The 24,871-nt window shown below is 39.7% G+C and overlaps 1 protein-coding gene across 2 annotated transcripts in view; it reads right to left on the bottom strand.

The window, feature by feature from the left end:
- KCNN2 (potassium calcium-activated channel subfamily N member 2) overlaps nucleotides 1-24,871 on the bottom strand; it is a 271,324-nt gene that overhangs the window by 7,225 nt on the left and 239,228 nt on the right. For both annotated transcript variants that reach the window (XM_073552184.1, XM_073552253.1), the window contains 2 exons: nucleotides 22,073-22,200; nucleotides 10,725-10,794 (listed from right to left, as the gene is read on the bottom strand). In XM_073552184.1, coding sequence (XP_073408285.1) covers nucleotides 10,725-10,794; nucleotides 22,073-22,200 — 198 coding nt within the window. The remainder of the gene's footprint in view (nucleotides 1-10,724; nucleotides 10,795-22,072; nucleotides 22,201-24,871) is intronic.

Genomic DNA, 24,871 nt, shown 5'->3' with positions numbered 1-24,871 from the left:
GGTGCATATTACCGAGGCGTCTTTTCTGGGGCAGCTGAGAGCTGATATATTTAGCCTGGGGGGAGGGGGCCAATATCCATGAATCCTTTCTAGGCTGGGAAGCTCCTTGTGTATTAACCCCTTCCCAGGCTACAAACATCTGCCCCCAAACTTCGTCTTTTCCTCTGCTGGTTTTGAAAATTACACAAGAGCCCATGCCATTTTTTTCAGAAAAATATTCATTTATTAATTAAATACATGTAATGTAAGCTGCACATGCACTGTACTAAATATATATGTGACTGACATCTTTATATGTGTGTATTCTATTTGTTTATACTATGTGTAGTCTATCCTATTCTGTCAGGTCACACAGTGGTTTTACTGTAGGCGGCTGCTGAATTGCGAGCTTTTCAAAGGAAATGGGTGTGTAAAAATCGGACAACACTTGCTTGGTCCTAGTGTCGTGTGATTTTTTTTATCATACCCATTGGCTTGCATTGATAAATCTCGTCCAATATACGTGGCAAATCACAGCATGCTGTGATTTTTTTCACAGTCCAATTTCAGCTGAGAAAAAAAGTTCAGATGAGCTGTAATTCATAGAGGAACATTGGTCAGAGTGCAATTCGATTTTTTATCAGATTGCAATTGTCCACTTTTCTCGCAGATGAGTATGAGCCCTAAAGAAAAAGCTGGCATCTGGAGGATTCAATTCCATAAAAAAATTAATAATATATATAATAATATATATTCCATATAGTGCATGGCATGGGATTATGCAAATACACTGTAAAATGTCCTTTAAATATTTTTTATTCATCAGAATTCTGTAACATTTAGCTCGCACTTCTCTTCATTTATGATAAACTAGCTGAAAAACCCGGCGCTGCCCGGGCATAGTAACTAACTGTGGTTAGTTATAGCAAATTATAATTATCCTCCATCCCATAGTCCCGTGCCCATATACACATCATACATATCCACGATCCCATAGGCCCGTGCCCATATACCCATCATACATATCCTCCATCCCATAGTCGAGTGCCCATATACCCATCACACATCCTCCATCTCATAGTCCCATGCTCATATACCCATCACACATCCTCCATCCCATAGTCCCATGCCCATATACCCATCATACATATTCTCCATCCCATAGTCCCATGCCCATATTCTCATCATACATATTCTCCATCCCATAGTCCCATGCCCATATACCCATCATACACATTCGCCATTCCATAGTCGAGTGCCCATATACCCATCACACATCCTTCATCTCATAGTCCCATGCCCATATACCCATCATACAGTTGTGGCCAAAAGTATTGACACCCCTGCAATTCTGTCAGATAATACTCAGTTTCTTCCTGAAAATGATTGCAAACACAAATTATTTGGTATTATTATCTTTATTTAATTTGTCTTAAATGAAAAAACACAAAAAAGAATGAAGCAAAATATTAATCATTTCACACAAAACTCCAAAAATGGGCCAGACAAAAGTATTGGCACCCTCAGCCTAATACTTGGTTGCACAACCTTTAGCCAAAATAACTGCAACCAACTGCTTCCGGTAACCATCAATGAGTTTCTTACAATGCTCTGCTAGAATTTTAGACCATTCCACTTTGGCAAACTGCTCCAGGTCCCTGATATTTGAAGGGTGCCTTCTCCAAACTTTTTTAGATCTCCCCACAGGTGTTCTATGGGATTGAGGTCTGGACTCATTGCTGGCCACCTTAGAAGTCTCCAGTGCTTTCTCTCAAACCATTTTCTAGTCCTTTTTGAAGTGTGTTTTGGGTCAATGTCCTGCTGGAAGACCCATGACCTCTGAGGGAGACCCAGCTTTCTCACACTGGGCCCTACATTATGCTGCAAAATTTGTTGGTAGTCTTCAGACTTCATAATTCCATGTACATGGTCAAGCAGTCCAGTGCCAGAGGCAGCAAAGCAACCCCAAAACATCAGGGAACCTCCGCCTTGTCTGACTGTAGGGACCGTGTTCTTTTCTTTGAATGCCTCTTTTTTTCTCCTGTAAACTCTATGTTGATGCCTTTGCCCAAAAAGCTCTACTTTTGTCTCATCTGACCAGAGAACATTCTTCCAAAACATTTTAGGCTTTTTCAGGTAAGTTTTGGCAAACTCCAGCCTGGCTTTTTTATGTCTCGGGGTAAGAAGTGTGGTCTTCCTGGGTCTCCTACCATACAGTCCCTTTTCATTCAGACACCGATGTATAGTACGGGTTGACACTGTTGTACCCTCGGACTGCAGGGCAGCTTGAACTTGTTTGGATGTTAGTTGAGGTTCTTTATCCAACATCCGCACAATCTTGCATAGAAATCTCTTGTCAATTTTTCTTTTCCGTCCACATCTAGGGAGGTTAGCCACAGTGCCATGGGCTTTAAACTTCTTGATGACACTGCGCACGGTAGACACAGGAACATTCAGGTCTTTGGAGATGGACTTGTGGCCTTGAGATTGCTCATGCTTCCTCACAATTTGGTTTCTCAAGTCCTCAGACAGTTCTTTGGTCTTCTTTCTTTTCTCCATGCTCAATGTGGTACACACAATTACACAGGACAGAGGTTGAGTCAACTTTAATCCATGTCAACTGGCTGCAAGTGTGATTTAGTTATTGCCAACACCTGTTAGGTGCCACAAGTAAGTTACAGGTGCTGTTAATTACACAAATTAGAGAAGCATCACATGATGTTTCGAACAGTGCCAATACTTTTGTCCACCCTCTTTTTTATGTTTGGTGTGGAATTATAACCAATTTGGCTTTAGGACAATTCTTTTTGTGTTTTTTCATTTAAGACAAATTAAATGAAGATAATAATACCAAAGAATTTGTGTTTGCAATCATTTTCAGGAAGAAATTGAGTATTATCTGACAGAATTGCAGGGGTGTCAATACTTTTGGCCACAACTGTACATATCCTCCATCCCATAGTCCCGTGCCCATATACCCATCATACATATCCACCATCCCATAGTCCCGTGCCCATATACCCATCATACATATCCTCCATCCCATAGTTTAGTGCCCATATACCCATCACACAGCCTCCATCCCATAGCCAACCATTATGACATCATAATGAGCGGCGGGGCTTGCAACCTATGATGACATCAGCGTCACCATGGCAACCATTGTGACATCATAATGAGGGGCGGGGCTTGATACGCACACACTGTTTCCCCATTATGCAAATAGGGGCATTATGACATCATAATGAGGGGCGGGGCTTGACGCGCACACACTTTTTCCCCAGTATGTAGATAGGGGCAAAATTGTTTGGTGAATTGGAATGTGTGGGGTTAAAATTTTGCCTCACAACATAGCTTAGGACGCTCTCGGGGTCCAGACGTGTGACTGTGCCAAATTTTGTGGCTGTAGCTGCGACGGTGCGGATGCCTATCCCGGACATACACACATACATACACACATACATACACACTTTGAGCTTTATATATTAGATAGCTTCATATTTTGGTTATCCCATGACAATAGATTAGCAAAAGTTATATAACAATCCTCTTGTTCACTACTGGAATCTATCAAGTAAGTCAAGTAAGACTACAGGAAAGATATATATCTTTGTACCGTGTTAGCCAGTACAATATTCTTATCTATTGAGTTATTTATGTGCTGTCTTGTGTATAAACATGTTATTCTTCAGATTTTGTATTAGTCTAGCCTGATGAAGAGACCTGCGTAGTCTCGAAAGCTTGCAATGTGTTACCATCTTTTCAGTTAGCCATTCAAAGGTATCAACCACTGAGGACTCTCAATTCTGAATATTCTTCATGTAAGACTAGTCATACATGTCGCTTGCCATTACTAGTTTCAATCAGAATGCTAATGTCTTTTGGGAGAAAGGCATGCTAGGGAAAATGCGATATCTGAACACTGCTGATTAATGGTACCACATATGTCTCTGTGACTGTGAAGCTATGTGCACACGTAGTTTTAGGTCCTGCGGATTTTTCCGTGCGGATTTGGAAAAATCCGCAGGTAAATTCTCAGGTCAAAAGTCCTGCGGTTTACCTGCGGATTAGCCTGCGGTTTCACACCTCTACAATGGAGAAGGTTTGAAACCGCAGCGGATTCCACACAAAGAATTGATAAGCTGCGGATTATAACCCGCAGCAAATCGGCACGGAAAAATCCGCAGCATGTGCACAACATTTTTTCAGATTACCATTGAAAACAATGGTACTGTACGACGCACCTAAATCTGCTGCAGACCCACAGAGCCTGAAACGCTGCAGATCCGCAGCAGAATCCTCAGCGTGTGCACATGGCCCTAGCACTATTCATCCTCCCTTACTTCTGCGTGTAGTTCTACTCGATGTGTTCCCTGCTCACTATACTCATTTTTGTTCATCGACAGCAGCATGTATCGCTCTTATCTCCAGGAGTTACTGTAAAAAGTACTACAGCTATTTTTCTACAGATTATGGCTCACTGCCCTAGGATGAGGCAGGAGGATAGTGGCTCCTACTTAACCAAGCTGCCTTCATGTGAAAGGTTCAGACATCAGATAGCTGCAGAAAACCGCCTCCCTTAACTGACTTGCGTAATAGGTCCTGCTTGACAGACAGGTAGTTCAGCCTGACAAATGCCAGAAAAGATACAGATTACATGCAATTCGATTAATATCCATTCTGCATTATTCTTTAATAAAAATGTGGCTCTCAGAACTAGTAAATTGACTAATAGGCTATTAAAAACTACAGTGAAGTTAGAGAACATATCAATATTTAAATAGAGTTGTTTGATAACACTTAATATCCACTAAATTAAGTTATGTGAGCAAATGATTTTTATGTATTTGGAAACTTAAATTGCACAAAGGGCCTGATTCATCTAGACCAGAGTTGTTCAGGCTGGTCCTAATAAGCGAACATGATAGAGTCAGGTGCTCCTGATTCATGAAGAGGTGTGCTATGCCAAAAATCTGTGTGCTACACTCTGTGTATTATGTCAAAAATCTCACTCTAGTCAGGTACTGAGAATGCCACAAGTCATCATGAACTTGACAAGCTGCGGTATCCCGCTCCCACCATGCCCCTGTCCCACACCAGCCCCGCCTGTTTCAAAAGAGCTGGGAGAAATGGGTTTAAAGATGGCAGAAGTCGCAAAATTTAGGCGCAACTCCAAGTTGCGCCTAAATTTTGCAACTTTTCAAAGTTATTACTCCAGAATTCTGGCATGAAAGCTTTGATGAATCGGGCCCATAGTTTTATTATTGATTGATATAAAAGGAAAAACTAAGTGCGTCATTCATTATTTTCAGGGTTTTTTAGTCGCTTTTCATAATTTTTTTTGCAAAATCTACAATTGTCTTTTTTTCTGCTTGTATCCATTTTTGTGACTTTTCTTTGCAACATTTGCAAAATGTCACAAAAATTGCGTCTCTTTAGCTGGTGAACATAAAATCACTTCCAAAGAGGGAACTAGAATAGAGTTCCACCAAATTTTGCAACTTTTTAAAAAACTCGCAGTTCATGAATCTGTCTAAAGCATCTGGAAAAGCCACACTGACGTAAAAAGCAGAAAACAAACTAAACCACAAAATACAACTTGAAAATAGGCACAAATCTTTAGACGAATTTGTCGCAAATCAAAAAGTCACTATTTGAGAGTTGTTTGGCCCCTAAAATTGGCAGAAATGCAATGATGAATGGATCATCATAGAGCCAATACTTTATGTAAAACTGGTGGTGAATAAACCATTGAAGTGGTTTTTTTTCCTCAATTCCTGCTGCTGCTACTTTTTCTGTTTCTTGAAATTACAAATCAGAGAAGGAAAAGTCACAGGCCTGACTGACATTTTAGTGATATACAAAAAATGGAAACTAATTTTTCAAAACAACTTGATGTATGCTGTATCGGGTGCAAACGCCAGAAATACACACACTTAGCCTTATTGATAGCATGCCAAGGCATGTACCTCTCTCTCTGGCAGCAACCGTTGCAATTGCTGACCAATGACGTCTCAGATGTGCTCGATTGGAGGCAAGTCTAGAGACGCTGCAGGCTATGGCAACATGTTTAAAGGGAATCTGTCACCCCTTTTTTGAGATATCATATAATGATATCATTTAATTGTGTGTCACATAAGGATTCTCTTAGTACTTTTGCTTCCCCTGACCCCGCACCTTTCATGCATAAATACCTTTTTTATATCGGTTCAGATGTATGTAAACTGCCACGGTCCGGTGGGCGGGGCTTGTTCAACTGCTCCCCCCCTGTCTTGCGTAGAGCAAGACAGGGAGGGGTGGAGCAGGTGAATAAACCCCACCCAGCGGACCGGACAGCGGCAGTTTACATACATCTGAACCGCTATAAAAAAGGTATTTATGCATGAAAGGTGCGGGGTCAGGGGAAGCAAAAGTACTAAGAGAATCCTTATGTGACACACAATTGAATGATATCATTATATGATATCTCAAAAAAGGGGTGACAGATTCCCTTTAAGCCACACAGGCAGCTCATAGTAGGTGCATTGAAAAAACGGCTAATAAAACACTATGGAGAGATGGACATACCACAGTTCCACAACCAAATTAATTTAATGGTGAGCTGTTAGTGTACCTAGAATGAAGATTAAAGGTTTCCAGCTAAAATACATTATGCCATTCTATACCATAATCCCGGGAGTAGAACTAGTGTGGCATTGCCCCCCTGATCTTCAGGCCAATCACTTCTTATCATTGCATCCAAGATAAAAACAGGACTCATCCCTGAAGCTGCTAGACCTCCATTCCAGCCTCTATTCTCCATCTGAAGACCAAGTGGGCAATGCCAATTAGAGGCCTTCAAGATTGAACTCACACCACATTTGAATGCCCAAGTGTATGCAAAGTGGCAAAATATTCATCAGACAACCATTAATATGTGATAGATAACATGCCAAGGCATTTAAGTGCTTGTATTCCTGAGCTTGGTGATCACACTCGAGACTGAATAAATTGAGGTGTTTTGAGTATTTTCTCTCTATTTTCTCATCATTTGCATATCACTAACATGTCTATCTATCATGTTTTCCATAGTTCCATGACTTTTCCCTCTTGGCGTTACAATATCAATAATATTGACTAATGTATGTTGCATCCATGTATTATCTGTTTAAAACATTAACACATAAATTAGCCCTTAATCCCTCCATGACCTATTGATTTTCCTATTGCCTATCGTTTTCCTGAGGCGGCTTTGCCGGTGGCTCAAACTCTGTAGTATAGAGCACGGATGGTTAAAAGAAGTGATATAGACTGATATAGCGTATTTTATCTCTCTCCTTCTTCAAAAAGCCATATCTTTTTAATTTCGGCTGACAGGGCAATATGAAGACTTGTTCCAGTCGATTGTTTTGTTGTTTTTAACATTCATTTTATCAGAAAATGTACAGGGAAAAATGCAGTGAAATAGGAAAAAAAAAATACTAAGCAACATTGTTTTTGAGGGTTGCTTTTTTTTTTACAACAATCATTGTGTGATAAAAAAAAATAGCCCAGCATCATGTTTTTCTAAGTCAGTAAAAGTATGTCAATGCTAGACTTGTGAAGATTTTGGGATTTTTAATTTTTTTAAAGTGGAGGAAAAAAAATGAAATTTATGAAAAAAAAATGTTTTGCATTGCTATTTCCTTTTCCTATTGGTGGATCTATATGAAATCATATTTTTGTGAGGCTAGGTAACAGTTTTTATTGGGTAAGGAGCAGTGACTAAAAATGGCAATTCTGGCATTTCCATTTTTTGATATACCGTGTTAACTGTATGGGTTAAATAATTTTATATTTTGATAGATTGGACCTTTTTTTTTTACAGACGTATCAATACCAAATACACTTGTTTCATATTACTTTTTTTAAAGAAGAAAAATGGTGGTGATTTGATAGATTTTTCTTAAAATATGTAAAAAAAAAAAGGTTTTACGTTCATTTTCTTTGTCCCCTTGCTGTATACATTACAATGACAAAATATCACAGTATTGCAGTATACAGGTAAACTGTTGGCCTCCTTTGAAGCCCAGCCTAAAGAGTACTAACATGGCAGTCATGGGGGTCTTCAGCAGACCTCCAGCTGCCATGACTACCTATCGGCATCTGGTGATCATGTTGCATGGTAACTGATACTGTAGATGCACAGTATGCTGCAATACCAGGATATTGAGCCTTAATTAATGCTGCCAGAGATTGACAACAGCAGGTTACCAGTAGTGATCAGAGATTGGTTTTGATCGCTGTTAGAGGCAAGTGCTGACCGCATAACACAGCCGGCATCCACTGTACTTAGAGGGGGCTCAGCTTCTGAACCCACTCTATACACCTGCATTTGAGATAGGGTGCACCAATACATCCTTAGTTGGGAAGGCGTTAATGTCCTCTTGTATCCCTATAGTGATTAGCATGTAAGAAGGTGGAAAATGACTCATTTTTTATTACTGATAACATCACTTTCCACTATCATTATGTATTTATAAACCATGGAAAATTGAAATTTTACATTAATAGATAAATTATTCATTAAAAAAGACCTCTTCTCTTGTTTGGCAAATAGTTGCAGAAGGGAAATAAACGGCATGTATGACATATCTTATTATATACTCTTCTGTCACTTTTATATATTTTTCACCTGACAATAATAAAGCCTTGATGACATATTTATACAGATTCCGAGCTTTACCTACTTGTTAAATGCTTAATATTTAATAAAGTTCAATGACGTACACAAACAGTACATTAATTTGACAGAATAAGTAGTTTAAGGTATTACCTATAAAAACTGGTGGTCATGGCCCCTAAAGGCATAGTTCTGATGTCCTACATAGTATTCATGTTGTAAAAGTTTAAAAGATTAGTCCTCTCATAATAAAGGACAATTCTTTAATGTAAGACTCTTTACATGCTTTTTGTAGCATCATGGTCAATTTCACTTTTGGTTTTAGCTATTTTATGTACATGTGCACCTGCGGGTTAAACACAAATTACATCTTTCTACTGAATAACTTAAAGGGGTTTTCCAATGAACAAAAGTATATTTTAATCAACAGATATTGGAATAAAAATAAACTCCAGAAATTGGTGTGTTTAAAAAAAAAAAAGTTCCGGGGCTGATATAATCTTATAAATGTGCCCCTGCTGTGTGCTGTGTAATGGCTGTGTCTGACCGTGCAGGGACATCGTCTGATCATACTACAAATCCTGGGCAGGGGAGGACGCAAAGGAGAGGATACATACCGGACAGCATGAGATCATGGCTGATTCTTTCTTTGAGGTAATATATTGTTTCAAAAAAGGCAGGGAAATGTTTTGCTCACAAAAAGAATGAGCGACCCCCTGCTGTAAGGACTGCATACTCGCTTTTCTGTCCTCCCCTGCCCAGGAGCTGTGGTATGATCAGACCATGTTCCTGTACGGTCAGACACAGCCATTACACAGTACACAGCAGGGGCACATTTATAAGATTATCTCAGCACAGGGACATTATTTTTAAACACATCCAATTGTGGAAGTTCTTATTATTCCAAAATGTATTGTTTAAATATACTTTTGTTTGTTGGAAAACCCCTTTAAAGTAAATGGTGGGGATTTAGAGTCCATGAAGAATCACGCATGAAAAAATGTGTTTTTAAAGAGTATCATACTTAAAAATAGTTTTTACATAGTTGGAGTAGATCATTCCTGAATACTGGTACAGTTCAAGAAAAGTCTTAGAAGCTAGAGTAGGAGGTTTAGATTAGAAATAAAGATGGTTCTAGCTCTTGCATTAAGGATGGCTAAAAAGGGGAGAACAATTAGTACTGAGTTACAGTAATTGGGAGAACAGTGAATCACGACAGAAAGAAAAGTTTGGTCTGTTTCTGTCATGATTCAGTCCAGGTTTGAGTCCTGTCTGCCCTTTTCCCAGGCTGATCATGTCAAGGGTTAACTTTACCTGGCCTCATTTTGGATTCAGGTTTGCTATTTCTTCTCGCTGCATCCTGCAGGCCATGTCAGCTATATTTTCTGCCTATGGCGTGAGTATCCGACTCTGGTAGTAACTTGATTTGTCCTCCTGCTGTTGCTCACTTTGCCCGTGTCTGTTTGTTCCCCACTCCCCTTCCCGACTCAGTGTTTCTCTTTCATGTTTAGGACTCCCTGGTATCTGACTCGGCTTGGACCCTGACCTGCTGTTTGTTTCTTGTCTTCGGCATATCTGCTCCAGACCGGTACTAACCCATTTGGTTGCTTCTGAATCTGTGTTTGTTTATTCTTTTGGTACTGTGCTACAGACTAACATCGACTCGGCTTGTTTGACTATTCTGCTGTCACCTGGTGGCAGCCTTGCTGCTGCACTGCAGGTCTGCACTTGCTATGTGCAGTCCTCCCTCCACTTTATTTCCACCTAGTGTAGCTTGCATCTACCTGCATTGCAGCAGCGTGACAGTTTCTAGTGAAAAATAAGGTGGATTCTGAAGATGCTTTTACGATCCAAGAGGCAGAGTAGTGCAAGTGATTGGATATAGTCAAAGATAACCCAAAAACAGCTGTCCCGTTGTCTACAGTAAGAGTAATGATGGTGTCAGGTTTCGGTAGGTTAGTAGATGGTGGTAATAGAAGTTTTAAAATTCATGTTGTTAGAGACATCTGGCAATCACTTGTACTTGTGTTTTGTAGCAGTGCTAGTATGGTGTCACGAGAAGAAGTATGTACTTTAAAAATTTTTCTACATTATTTCAACTCACCTTTGCCAAATCCACTAAGGTGTTTGCTTGATCATTTAGTTTCCGTTGTTCCATTTTAACACTTCGTAACCTGAAAAAACAATAGGTTATAGATCTCATAATTTTCTGAGGCTTACAATCACATGCATCTTGCAGTAAAAGTTCATAGTATATGAGAAATGTCTTGAGAAATCTGATTGATCAGTTTCGTTATGTTTCTGTTGAATGAAAAGCATGCATCTTCAACACAGCAAAGCATAGAGCAAGGAAATGTGATGTCGTTAACGCCGTCATTGTTCCACCGATTATAGTAAAAAGAAGAGAAAAGCAGCAAATATCATGACAAGTAGGTACAGGAAAGCTATAGAAGTAACCATATTATCTAATGTACAAGCATATGCTCTTCCCTGTATCTGCATGTGCTGATACAAGTATAGCCCTTTTTAGTTTGCGATGGATTGGTTAGACTGTGTTTGATACCTTTTGATGAAAATTCAGTGATAAGTGAGAATTTCTATTACATAAAATCATTATTAAATTGACCAGCAGCTAAAACAATAATTACATGGTGTATATTGCAACTGTTCTCAATGTATTGATATAAGATGGAATTAATGCTTTCTAGTTATTGTCTTGCATGGCTCCATGTCTCATCTCCATGTAATGATTGTATTAATATTTCCGATTTCTACATGGTCCGATCAATACATTTATGGACTTTCAAAGCCGTTGGAAGGCTGTAGAATTATTGTTGCCAATGCCAATTACTCATGCTAATGACAGTGAATACACACAATCAGGGATATCTAAATGAAGGATTCAGTTGCTGAGTTACATCTACCTGTATGGTCAGATTTTAGCGAATAAATGATCACTTTTGAATTAGTAAAAAAAAAAAGGGATGTAGTGTATCACCAAAGTCAGAAAAATCTGCATGCTATTTCTACGGTATGTTGGTCATAGGATTAAAGAAATATTGGAATGTTTCATTGAAATCATGACCTGTCTATGAGATTTCTTTCCTCAAAGCTAAACATTTTCTAAAGTGCTTCCAAAATTTAGCTGCACTGGTCAAAGTATAAGACACCAAGCTACCCATAGACAAAAACGCATTTTAAAGTAATGTCCCATTAGCTTTGCTTTTATTTAAAGAAATTCTGTCAATTATATGTGTAATTTTTTGTTATGAACAGGCTATAAAAAATGATCTCACATCTAAAATTTGCACAAAGGGTTTTTATGACTGGGGTTACTATATATATGTATTACTATAAAATATACCAACTAACACACCAATTTCAATCATTACAAACAAATCTGTTTCATTTATCTTACCTAAAATACTATAAAGAGCAATGTTATAAATATCATAAAATCAATTATAATAGCTGTTAGGGGGCACATAAAGATGGGTATCTGAGCTCATGTTTCCATTATCCCCCTTTTTATGGGTGGTGTGTAGATTTAAAGAATGTTCTCACTCTCCATCATAAAATAGCAGACGTAGGAAGCTAAAAAGTGTCAACCTTCTTATAGTCAACAGACATAGGAGCTGTCAGCCACTCAAGTTCTACTGTTTGATCTGGTGCTGTTGGTAATATACAAGCAGAGCCACTACCATAACGCTGATGTAGTCAAAGACTTGGAAGGTGACTTGCATAAAGGGCATAGATTTTAAGTAAAATTCATCAAGTTTGGCAATTCCAGTAGAAAAGTCAACTGGAGTAAGATACTTCAAAATTCATTAAAAGGAATCAGTTGGATGATCATGTAGGTGGGCTGCACAGCTGGAATAAACCAATTTTTCAGAAATGATGATGAGGAAAAGGCTTTTCATTCACAACTTCTTTCAACGCCGTAACAGCGCCTTTTTCAATTGAAAAACACAAATGTGTTTTTCATTCACTTGAAAAAGACGACGGGATGGCGTTGAAACATGCTGTGAATAAAAAGCCTTTCCTCATCATCATTTCTGAAGAACTGATTAACTCCAACAGTGCAGCCCACCTATGTGTTCTTCCAACTGGATCCAATATCTCCTGGAGGATTGTTCCACCAGCCACAGGGCTGCAGCAGCTGTTTTTCTTCTTGTCTACATAGGAGTTGTGCCTGTTACAACTCCATCAGGTGAGCGTAACCAACACTCTCCTACTGTCTCTCCATAAGGTATGCACTGTTTCCCACTTCTAGATTTACACAAAATTCATTAAAAGACGCACCTCCCGACTGTCTGAGTGCCAGAATCAGAAATCTACTCCAGTTGTGTGTTAGCTGATTTTTGCTATCATTTACACCACTTTCTGGTGTGAAATAAATGTAATCTGTGAGACCTTCGGTTGGTCATGCTTTAGACGAATCACATGTTGTGCAAACATTTTTTGCTTTTATAAGGCAAACATCTGGCCATAATTGGACAATGAATACCCCTCCTTTATTTATCAAAAAGAGCTTAAAGGTGACATGATTTTATTTGTTACAATCTTTGTATAGCCTGAACTTAACAAAAGACTACCTGTTCGAGAGATGACAGAAATGCATATTTCTGAATTGATAATAAGGTAATCTGATAGCATCGTTATTACTTTATACTGCTTTATGGCTGGATATGAAATTTCTAATAAATGTTCTGAAGGATAATTGTGATTGTTTCATGCCAAGACAATCAATTAGTATAGTTGATAAAAAAAAGCCTCATGTTTCTTAGTCCATTTTTCCATGACAACTGGAACAAAGCAGTCTTCACTTGTGTGGACAGCATCTTCGGCTTGGCATCCTGGGCACCTCTGTCATTTACTAGACCTTGTGCTGTCATGAGGCCTATTGACCAAGCAGGGTCTGATAGAGGCACCCAGAGGCACCCCTTAGAGGCACCAAGGATGTCCGGTTGAAGTCTGCCCTGGACTGGCTGCCAGACTGGTTGCTGTACCAGGGCAACGCAAAAGATTCTTACTCAACTATACCAACTACTACTGTCCAGAATGAGAAATGTAAAAAGTTTTGCAATTCCTTCATTGCTTAATAAATATCTGAAGTCTCCAGCTCACAAGCAGAAAATTTAAAGAGGTTCCACAGTAAGGTAAAGCATGGTCATCAATTTTAGCATATAGAGTACTAACACTTTGATACGTAGCCTGTTCAAATTTTAGAATGGGCTGCACTAGAGCAGTTGCAAGAAAGTACAAAAATAAAGCTGAACATAAGATAGGAACTGTAATCGCAAGCCTATCTTTATAGGTTGCTTTGTCCTTTATAGCAGATAACAGAGATGTTGACTCTATTTTGTTCCTTTCTCCCTCCTGATCCAGTTTAGGGGCATGACCATATGTGATGCACTTAAGTTATGTCTCGAAAGAGGATCAGGTGGAAGGATGGAGCAAAAATAGAGTCAATATTTGTGTTACTTGCTGTAGAGACCCTAGTGCATAGTGGAGACCCACTGCCCTCCTGCCACACAAGACGATACCAATATTAAATGTAGCACATGATAGGTGTAGGTTACGCCACTGCTCTTGTGTAGCGATTTTCATCAGAAAAGCAATGTAATTTTATATCACAAATTGTAAGTACTTCATATGACCACACGTGGTAAGTTTGTTTAAACAGGTGTGGAATCCATTAAAGTAAATTACGGTAATACATTTTGGAAATTTGGAAAGGCAACACTACGACCTGGTTCACACAGGCAGTTAGATACAAAAAAAAGAGACGTATAAGTCTATTCTTTACACTTTTCACCCGTTTAGGAGCCACTACTGGCCTTGGTTAAAAGAAACTGTAGCAATAACTGCCCTTTGTGAACCTGGCTTAATAACAATAGTATGCAAAACATCTTATTATCAATGAATAAATATAAATTAATAGTGTGAAGAGGTCCATTTAATCCTTAATTTCACTTATCACAAGTTCACGATCATGACAGCAGGTTAAGATTTCATGACAGCAATCATATCAATAGCTCATTTGTGATTGACAGGACAACAGCGCATCTTCAGGAGCTGGCACCCTCTCAAGCATCAAAGTTAATGATCTATAGAGAAATAATCAGTTCTTGGCATGCAATTGTAAAGAGTCTTGAAAAGTTGGACACAGCAGTGGACACAACGTGACTTACTTCCGAGCTCTATTTTCATTTTGTAGGAAAACAAAAAAAATGAATAAAAAATAAGACAAACAAAGGAGAACCTGTTTATCATAAACTGTAAGAAAATATACATGTTAAGGGAAATTTAGAAACTGCATCTTTTAATAAATATATACTGTCTTATTGTCTTCTGTTTTGCTTACATTTAAGTGGTTTTCTGAGTGTACATATGTCTGATGTTATATGTGTCCTCATCATCTAATAAGGTCTAAAACGCTGACCATTAGCATGGATCTAAGGAGTTATGACTGTTGAGTCTCTATGAATATTTTAATCTATATAGATGGGGTAGCTAAACAGACCTCTACGAATGCAAATCTCTTTAAAAGCCCAATACAAATTATAAGGACATAAAAAGTAATTATCCTAATGCTTGGTTTTTAGAATCAAATGTTAAATGAAGCTAGACAAGGAATGAGAGTTGTCTGCCACTCAAGTACTGTATCTACAGCATGTGTATGTACATCCAGATAACCACTCTTAATTATTCATTATTCTACATAATTTTCTGCAACTGTTTTTAATTGTTACAACAAAGGTTACAAAAATATCATTAATACATTTCGAGCAAAATAAAGACCAAAATAAATCCAGGTTGGCGAACTTTTCATGTGTAACAGACTGTAAGTAGTAGCATACATTGTTTATGTTTTATCAATCTGCAATAATAGATTTCCAATCTTGAAATCTGGCAATCGTTGATTGCATGGTTGCTCAGTGGTTAGTACTGCTGCCATGCATTGCTGAGATCGCAGATTCAAACTTGACCATGGACAACATCTGAATCGAGTATGTATGTGTTTGTTCTCCCAGTGTTAGACATACATTAAAGACATACCAATAGGATTTTTAAATTAATAAATACATTATCTCTATTGACATTTCTATGATTTAGCCTTGTTATGTGTAAACCTGAGGAAGTTTATGTGAATCCAAAATGATTGTGAGACATGCACAATCTAGTAATATGAATGCAGAGATTAGACCACTGTAGACTATATCTCTGCGAGTTTTACTACAAATGGAGCACCAAACACATTGTACCAAACACATTGCACCAAACCCCTTTTTTTCTTTTAACTACAAATGTAGGAATACCTTTTTGAAAGAGAATCTTTCACCAGGTTTTTGCTACCCCATCTGAGAGCAGCATAACAAAAGAGCTGATACCCTGATTGCAGCGATGTATGACTTAGTGGGTTGATTGTTGTTATCTTGATAATATCACTGCTTTCCCTGCTGCAGATCTAGCAGTACTCTGAATATTGAGCTCAACCTATCTGGCTAGGTGAAAACAAGTGATAACCGATGTTAAATACCGTAACTGTCTAACAACACACTACAGTATCAGACATGTTAGCCTACTTAAATTGTAGAAATAGTCCAAGTATTATCCCTTTTTGCCTGTCGTGCTAGTGGTTATACACAGGCAATGCATACAGAATAAGCCATGGCTTTTTCAATTGGGGGATGGGGAGTTAGGAAAGTTATAGCTGTGCAGCTAGTTGCTTTTTTCTTTCTTAAATGAAGAATTGCAAGTAATGGCTTCCTAACTACTAGTGAAAAAATAACACTTTATTGTGATCTGCAATAGGTTTCCTATCAACAAAACAAGGAAACAATTATAAGGGCTTGTCATCAAGCCTTCCAAATATTATCCCATTTTAAGGGAACAGGAGCAGGCTGTTTTGAAACTGAAAAAGTAATGGCATGTTGTCAACAAGCCTTTCAAAAAAGTTAGCCCTATTTTGTTAGATCAGCACTACATTCTATAACTGTAGAACACACTGGGCAGCCGGGAGATCTGTGGCTGGCATGACTGTGCAGTGTTAGTTTCAGAAGTTGCACAGTAGAGAATCATGACGGGACAGGCAAAATATCTCTATCTATCTATCTATCTATCTATATATATATACACATTTGGCAGTATAGGGCCAGCAACGGCAGCCTCTTGGCAACAGTAATACAGTCTAGCAATATAATTCACAGTGGGCACACAGCCAGATGTATGTCTGGCATGGCTGTGCAGTGGGAGCGGAAGAATCAGTATGGTAGATAGAGAATTAAGACAGACCATTCAAAATGATGGGTGGCACTGCAGCATCAGCCAAGACAGCTACAGCAGCAGCAGTATTCAGCAGTATTACAGAATAGTGAAATGATGTAGAGGGAGTAGATGGCTTTTTAGTACAATATATAATGGTAGATAGGTATCTTACACTGAGGCTGAGTTCACATGATTCTTTCTCAAAAGGTAGCACAATCCAGATGGTCTGGCATAAATTGTGGTAAACTTACACATGTGGGAGTAGAATTTCATATAACTGGATGACTGAAAATGTATTTCTTGGGTACACAAAAAGAGAACAGACGATGCAATGGAGGGAGAAGAGAAAGTGTAAGCAAAGCAGTTGATGAAGATGATGAAGGGGTTTATAACAATGACAAAGCTCTACTTGGACACTTGCACACTGGTTACCAGAGAGATGATCATGAGGTGGAGGACAGCTTGAGTGTCTGTTTGCTTTCGCCACATGACTTTTTATGTGTTACAGAATTATGTAGTTCCTAGACCATCTGTGACAGCCTACACACTTCATCAGTTTGTTTCTCTGACAATGCAAAAAAGAATTCCCAAACTCAAGATACACACACACATAGGAATCGTCAGCACCATGACTGCCGACATAGCTAACAGGCAATCTTTAGCCTATTACAGCAGCAACAGTTTTGACATCACTTGCTCCAGAGCTGACCTCAGAACAAGCAGATTTTGCCCCAGAAGATCTTTTAAAAGCAATACTTCTTCTGCTCTGTATTGTCGAGGCCAACATCATCCTCCTCTGATAACACCACTTCCTTGGCACCGTTGTCTGTTTACCAGATCTTGCCCGCCACAGAATCACCTTCATCATCTCAGATTCGAATGACAGTTGCCTCTGTATGAGAAAAGGTGTGAGCTTATTGCTTCCCCGCCTGATTACCATCTCAAGATTTGACCTGGCTCAGAGTGCTAATACCACTGACAGAACCCCTTCCACCATAACCTGCAGAGCCAGAAACACAGCTTGGTGTTAGAATTGGGTTCTAATCCATCTTCTCCAGCCCCTTGTCTTCCTAGTATACAAGCTGACAGTACATCTCTTTTTAATAAATCAACTGGAACAAGTTATTCTGATGCAGTATCTTCTCAAGCCCCAAGGTGCTGTGGGTTAAGGGATTAAAGGGCAGAACTGAAACAGTTATCATTGGCAGACTGGAAATTCCTCTCTATACAACACAGTTATGATGTCAGAGGAGGTGGACTAATTAGAACACTCACTCAAGCTGATGGTGTCACTGTCAGAGGGTACATCATCCTGCTGTGACAGAGTAGAATTTTGTGACAAATATTCCATTATTTCCTCTACGTTTTCCATACTGATAAACTTGGCAAAGGAAAAGTATGCCATTTGTGACCTGGATTTCATACTACTACTGCCGAGAGGGTTGTTGCCAAACATGCCAATACTGCTGCTGCCAACAGCTCCCACATTTTTTGCTGTGGTATTTGCCAGTGCCAAATTTTAGTTTAACATACATTTTGGACACAAATATAACATTTAAATCATTTGGCAAAGTTTATTACCAAGCACACCTAACCAACTTTTGTAACTTTGGAACTAACCCCAAATACTAGGCAGGGTTCACATGACAGAAAAAAAGGCTAATGCAACACCAGCGCACCAATAATACTAATGCGATGTTTATGTGTTTCAAATTTGACAATTTAAACATGTGTGCCAAAACAGATCTGCACTGTTAAATGTCCAATTTGTAATCAAATATTTGGTTAAAGCAAAATAATTCCTGTTCAAGATGTAACAGGTAACAACAACAGATTGCCCGAGATCGGAACACAGCCTCAAAATCCAGTAACAGCTCACAGTATAGTTGTGGGGAGTACGGTTGCCAAATTGGACGTGTCAAGCAATATACAAAAATGAAAAATCAGGTACAATGTTTTCAAATTACTATTTCTGTTTTTTAAAACACTATTATTCCCCTGACAAAAAACACCTAACCTAACCCAAAATGTTACACTGTTTGTAAGGGTTACCATGCAGGGTAAGTAATTTATGGCATCAGTCATCACTATTGTTTTGCAGCGTACAGTTGTTTAATACAAACACTAAAACTGTTGTTAACTCACCTCTTGAATAAAAATGCAACAAAATGTTATGCTACAAAATAGGTACACACTTAGTTTCATGTCTGGATACGAATATACAAAAACAGTTTGCAGAATGGTCTTGTAAGGCTAGTTTCACACTTGCTTTTTTTTGCAGCGCGTTTTTCCCGCAAAAAAACGCATTGAAAAAACGCATACAACTGCTGCGTTTTTTTCAAGCATTTTTATGAGCATGCATGAAAAAAACGCAGCGTTTTTATGCGTTTGTATGCGTTTTTACCGCGTTTGCGTTTTTTTCCAACATTTTTAGGTGGCCCCTCACACTACCCAAACCATGACTTTACTAACCCTAACCCTGACCCTAACCCTAACCCTAACCCTGACCCTAACCCTAACCCTAACCCTGACCCTAACCCTTAACCAAATCATACTTAACCCTAACCCAAACCCTAAACCCTAACTAACCCTAACCCTAACCCTGACCCTAACCCTGACCCTAACCCTAACCCTGACCCTAACCCTTAACCAAACCATACTTAACCCTAATCCTGACCCTAACCCTGACCCTATTCCTTAACAAAACCATACTTAACCCTAACCCTGACCCTAACCCTAACCCTGACCCTAACCCTAACCCTGACCCTAACCCTAACCCTAACCCTGACCCTAACCCTTAACCAAACCATACTTAACCCTAATCCTGACCCTAACCCTGACCCTAATCCTTAACAAAACCATACTTAACCCTAACCCTGACCCTAACCCTAACCCTGACCCTAACCCTTAACCAAACCATACTTAACCCTAATCCTGACCCTAACCCTGACCCTAATCCTTAACAAAACCATACTTAACCCTAACCCTGACCCTAACCCTAACCCTGACCCTAACCCTAACCCTGACCCTTAACCAAACCATACTTAACCCTAATCCTGACCCTAACCCTGACCCTAATCCTTAACAAAACCATACTTAACCCTAACCCTGACCCTAACCCTAACCCTGACCCTAACCCTAACCCTGACCTTAACCCTAACCCTAACCCTAACCCTGACCCTAACCCTTAACAAAACCATACTTAACCCTAATCCTGACCCTAACCCTGACCCTAACCCTTAACCAAACCATACTTAACCCTAACCCTGACCCAAACCCCAACCCTAACCCTGACCCTGACCCTAACCCTAACCCTAAACCCCCTTAACTAACCCTAACTCTAACCCAAACCCCTAAATTCCATGGTTAAAAAAAAAAACGCATATGCAAAAAAACGCATACATGAGCATGCCAGTGCGCACATATGCGCATCCATAGGCTATAATGGCCTTTTTTAGCGCAAAACGTGCGCATATGTGCGCATGCGCTTTTTTGCAGGGCCAAAAAATGCAACATGCTGCGTCTGGAAAATACAAACGCACACCCCAAAAAAACGCAGCGCATGAAAATCACATACATGCGCTTACAAGCGCGCAGGTATGCGCACCCATGTTAAATATAGGGGAAAAAACGCATGCGCACATATGCGTTTTTTTCCAGCGCTAAAAAACGCAAATGTGAAACCAGCCTTAGGTGTAAGATTGATAAATTGGACGCTAAAAACTGGTATTAAAAAAGTAAAATGTGCCCAAATAGTGCATTTAGAAAAATGCACCTCTGCTGCTTTTAAATAATAACAGAACATGAAAAGTCTGTCAGTTTCATGTCCGAAAAGTGCAACAGGTCATTGTATTCAGGTGGGTTTACAACACAGAAATGTGCAAAAAAATATATACGGTACATGTTTTAAAAACATGCACACTTTGTGAGGTAGACAGTTGATTTTAAATTTCTGTGTTCTAGAGTTTTGTAATTGGTATTTCAAAATAATGACTTCCTTGCATGTGAAATACAAGCCTAGGTTTCAGGATTCTTCTTTACTAGCAAAATTAGGGAACATGGTATTGAACTACCTCTTGGTTTGCAATTGCAGTGTGTGAAGACTTAAAAAATGCTGTTATTAAGGGCCTGTGCTGTTACTTCAGTATACCACAGATCAATTAATTGACAGTCACACAAACTATGCAGGTAGAGCATTTTCTATCTCAGTCTCAGTTCAATCTTTGGACTACTATTCATTAACTGACTACCACACCCATTTTCAATGTGCTTCAACACTAGTCCAGTATTACAACACAATAATATACCCTGTAAAAGTGGTGCTGCTTGGCCAGCCTCCATATTTTATATAGGCTCTAATAGTGACCACTAATTGTATGGCACTAAAATCATATGATGTTATAGCTGCAGGGCATTATGAGTGAAGCCACGTTGGCACATCTAATGTCAATAACCTGCTCTGTGGCTCTTCAAAAGTGTGTGAAATGCCGGTGGTGAGTTTTTATCTTTTCATGGCCGATCTGTGAACATTGAGTCACAAATTGATCAAATTTCCGGGGTCCTGAGAATTTCAGGAAATTGGACTCTAATTTGATTCTCCACAGATCGATACGATCATCTCTTGTAACTACCACAGCTGTTCAATTTCAACTAAAAAATACCTTCCTCTAAGATGAAAACTGGAAACAAAAGTTGTGAGAATCATTTTATGTCTGGGTCATGATGATACCCACAAATAATACACAATTTAATATGGTGAGAACAGCCTTTAAAAACAAGATTGATTCCATTTCTTAAATAGAATAAATCAGAGGAGAATGTCAATTCATACAAGAAACTATTCCCCCGGGGAGAAGAGAGCATTGGCTCCTCCTTTTGGTATCAGAGGTTCGAAAGTATGAGGAGTTCATTAAAGAAAGGTTGATCTTTTTGATCTTTATGATACTTTAGGTAAATTATCAGTCTTTTAACATTATGATTAGTCCAAGACATGTTAATCGAGTAGTAATATAATCCAATGCATATCAAATGTCACATGATCTGAAGATTTTACTTTAAGTCAACAAGACCTTCAATACATGGTAATATTTCATTATTTTAATCAAAATTCTGATTATAAGATAAACCAAAGTAATGTAACTAGAAAATGTATCCAAATAAAATGATAAGTAAATTACTTACTGGTGGATAGCCTGTAAGAATTTTCGCTGATGTTTCCTTACTCTTGCATGGTCTATCTTTTTGACCAGTTTTGTGTTTTTGTAAATTAACCATGTTTCCCTGAGAACATTAGCTGCTGCGTTTTTCACCTGAGGAAAAAACAGACAAAACCCTAGTAAAACATTACCAGTCTTATCTACATTTAGTTTTGTATTATAGGCAGTTTCTAAATAAGATGTGAGTTTACTGACATTTGTAGAAAGATACATAACACCATCAAATATCCCCATATTTATCAGTGAACCAATCATTTCTGCAAAGTGTTACACTCATAACGAGGATTTCTAAAGCATTTTGTAACTCAAATTCATGGCTGGGCCTAGTCATAAATCCTGAATGCTCTACACATGGGCGTACCCAACATAGGGAAAAGGGGGGCAGTTGCCCCCCTCTTAGAAGCAGGGGCGCGCCGCGCATGCAAATATCAAGATGAGGCCATCAGCTGTGTTATTTGTCTGTCAGTCCTTTAAGGTGCTTCTGGCTGCGACGCACATAGGGTTGGGGACTCGGGATAAGGGGTTAACAACATCCTGACGTTAACGTCAGGACGTTCTCTGTGGGCGGAGAGAGCGTTCTCTGCTCTCTCGCCCCCAGCTGCAATTGGTTCAGTGTGAGACGAGGCGAGCCAGTGTGTGACTCAGCGCTGCAGCCACCCTAACCGCACGTGTCAGCCTGGAGCCTGCGGCCTGCAGGGTGACGCCGGCGACCGGGTATACAGAATCAGAAGTCAGAAGATTCACACAGTGACGCTCACTGATGCCAGTTTCTCTGGGCCTGGGTGAGTGAGCAGAGGCCAGAGAGTGTAATAATGTGTGTATTATGTGTATAAATAATAATAATTGACCCCAGAATTTCCAGACACATGTTTAAAGTAAACTACATCAGCCCAGCCCCAGATGCCAGCACCTGTAATACAGTGGGGCTGATGTGTATATACAGGTGCTGGGCTGGTGACGTATACAGGGGGCTGGGCTGGAGGATGGGCTGGTGACGTATATACAGGTGCTGGGCTGGGGTTGGTGACGTATACAGGGGCTTGCCTGGTGGTGATGTATATACAGGTGCACGGCTGGGGCTAGTGACGAATATAGGGGCTGGCCTGGTGGTGATGTATATACAGGTGCTGGCCTAGTGACGCATACAGGGGCTGGCCTGGTGGTGATGTATGTACAGATGCAGGGCTGGGGCTGGTGACGTATACAGGGGCTTGCCTGGTGGTGATGTATATACAGGTGCAGGGCTGGGGACGTATACATGCGCATGCCTGGTGGTGATGTATATACAAGTGCTGGGCTGGTGATGTATACAGGGGCTTGCCTGGTGGTGATGTATATACAGATGCAGGGCTGAGGCTGGTGACGTACACAGGGGCTGGCCTGGTGGTGATGTATATACAGGTGCAGAGCTGGGGCTGGTGACATATACAGGGGCTTGCCTGGTGGTGATGTATATACAGAAGCAGGGTTGGGGCTGGTGACGTATACAGGGGCTTGCCTGGTGGTGATGTATATACAGTGCTGGGCTGGTGACATATACAGGGACTGGCCTGGTGGTGATGTATATACAGGTTCTGGCCTGGGGCTGGTGACGTATACAGGTTACTGGGCTGGTGATGTATATAGAGGTGCTGGGCTGGTGGACCAGGATGGATATTAGGGGGCCAAGATGGATGTATGGGGGAGCCAGTATGCATATATATGGTAGAGCCAGTATGCATATATATATATATATATATATGGGGGATTTATGGGGGGGGGGAGCAGCACATAGCACCAGGATGGATATATGGGGTGGAGCAGCCCAAAAGACCAGAATGGATATATGGGGGTGGCAGCACAAGGGACCAGGATGGATACATGGGGAGCAAAACATGTGACTAGGATGGATATATGGGGGGCAGCACAAAAGGCGGGGATGGATATATGGGGGGTGGCAGCTATTGATGACTGTTATATTTTGCAGAGACGAGCCCTGGCTGCAAGAAGTGATGATCTGTGCTGGATGAAGAAAAGGGAAGACGAAGGACTTCAACTACAGACGTCACTGGTGAGTTCAGTGTATTACATGTACATGCACACTATACACTATATATAAAGCTCCTGTGTACAATGTCACTGGTGATCAATGTATTACCTGTACACTTACACTATATACAGAGTTCCTGTGTATAATGTCATTGGTGTTTACTGTATTACCTGTACACTGACAGTATACACAAAGCTTCTGTGTAGGAGGTCATTGGTGATTACTGTATTACCTGTACAGAACTCCTGTTTATATTGTCACTGTTGATCACTGTATTACCTGTACATTATATACAGAACTCCTGTGTATAATGTCACTGGTGATCCCTGCATTACCTGCACACTATACACTATATACAGAGCTCCCACGTATAATGTCACTTGTGCTCACTGTATTACCTGCACACTATACACTATATACAGAGCTTCTGTGTATATTGTCATTGGTGATCACTGTATTACTTTACACTATACATTATATACAGAGCTCCTGTGTATGTCACTGGTGATCACTGTATTACCTGTACACTGACACTATATACAGAGCTCCTGTGTATAATGTCACTGTTACTCACTGTACTACCTGTAAACTATATGTATAGCTTCTGTGTATAATGGCACTGGTGGTAATAACAGTGTTGTTAGTATTGTGGTTTGTATTCATGATCAGTACTGTAGTATTCAATCACTTTGTGGTGGTAATTTGTGGTCTGGTCACGGTGTGGCGGCATTTGTC

Source organism: Dendrobates tinctorius, unplaced genomic scaffold, assembly GCF_039654945.1.
Source record: "Dendrobates tinctorius isolate UK_male_01 unplaced genomic scaffold, ASM3965494v1 ptg000003l, whole genome shotgun sequence".
NCBI classification, from domain to species: Eukaryota; Metazoa; Chordata; class Amphibia; order Anura; family Dendrobatidae; genus Dendrobates; species Dendrobates tinctorius.
The sequence above is the reverse complement of the archived record's forward strand: the minus strand, read 5'-3'. Positions and strand labels throughout refer to the sequence as shown.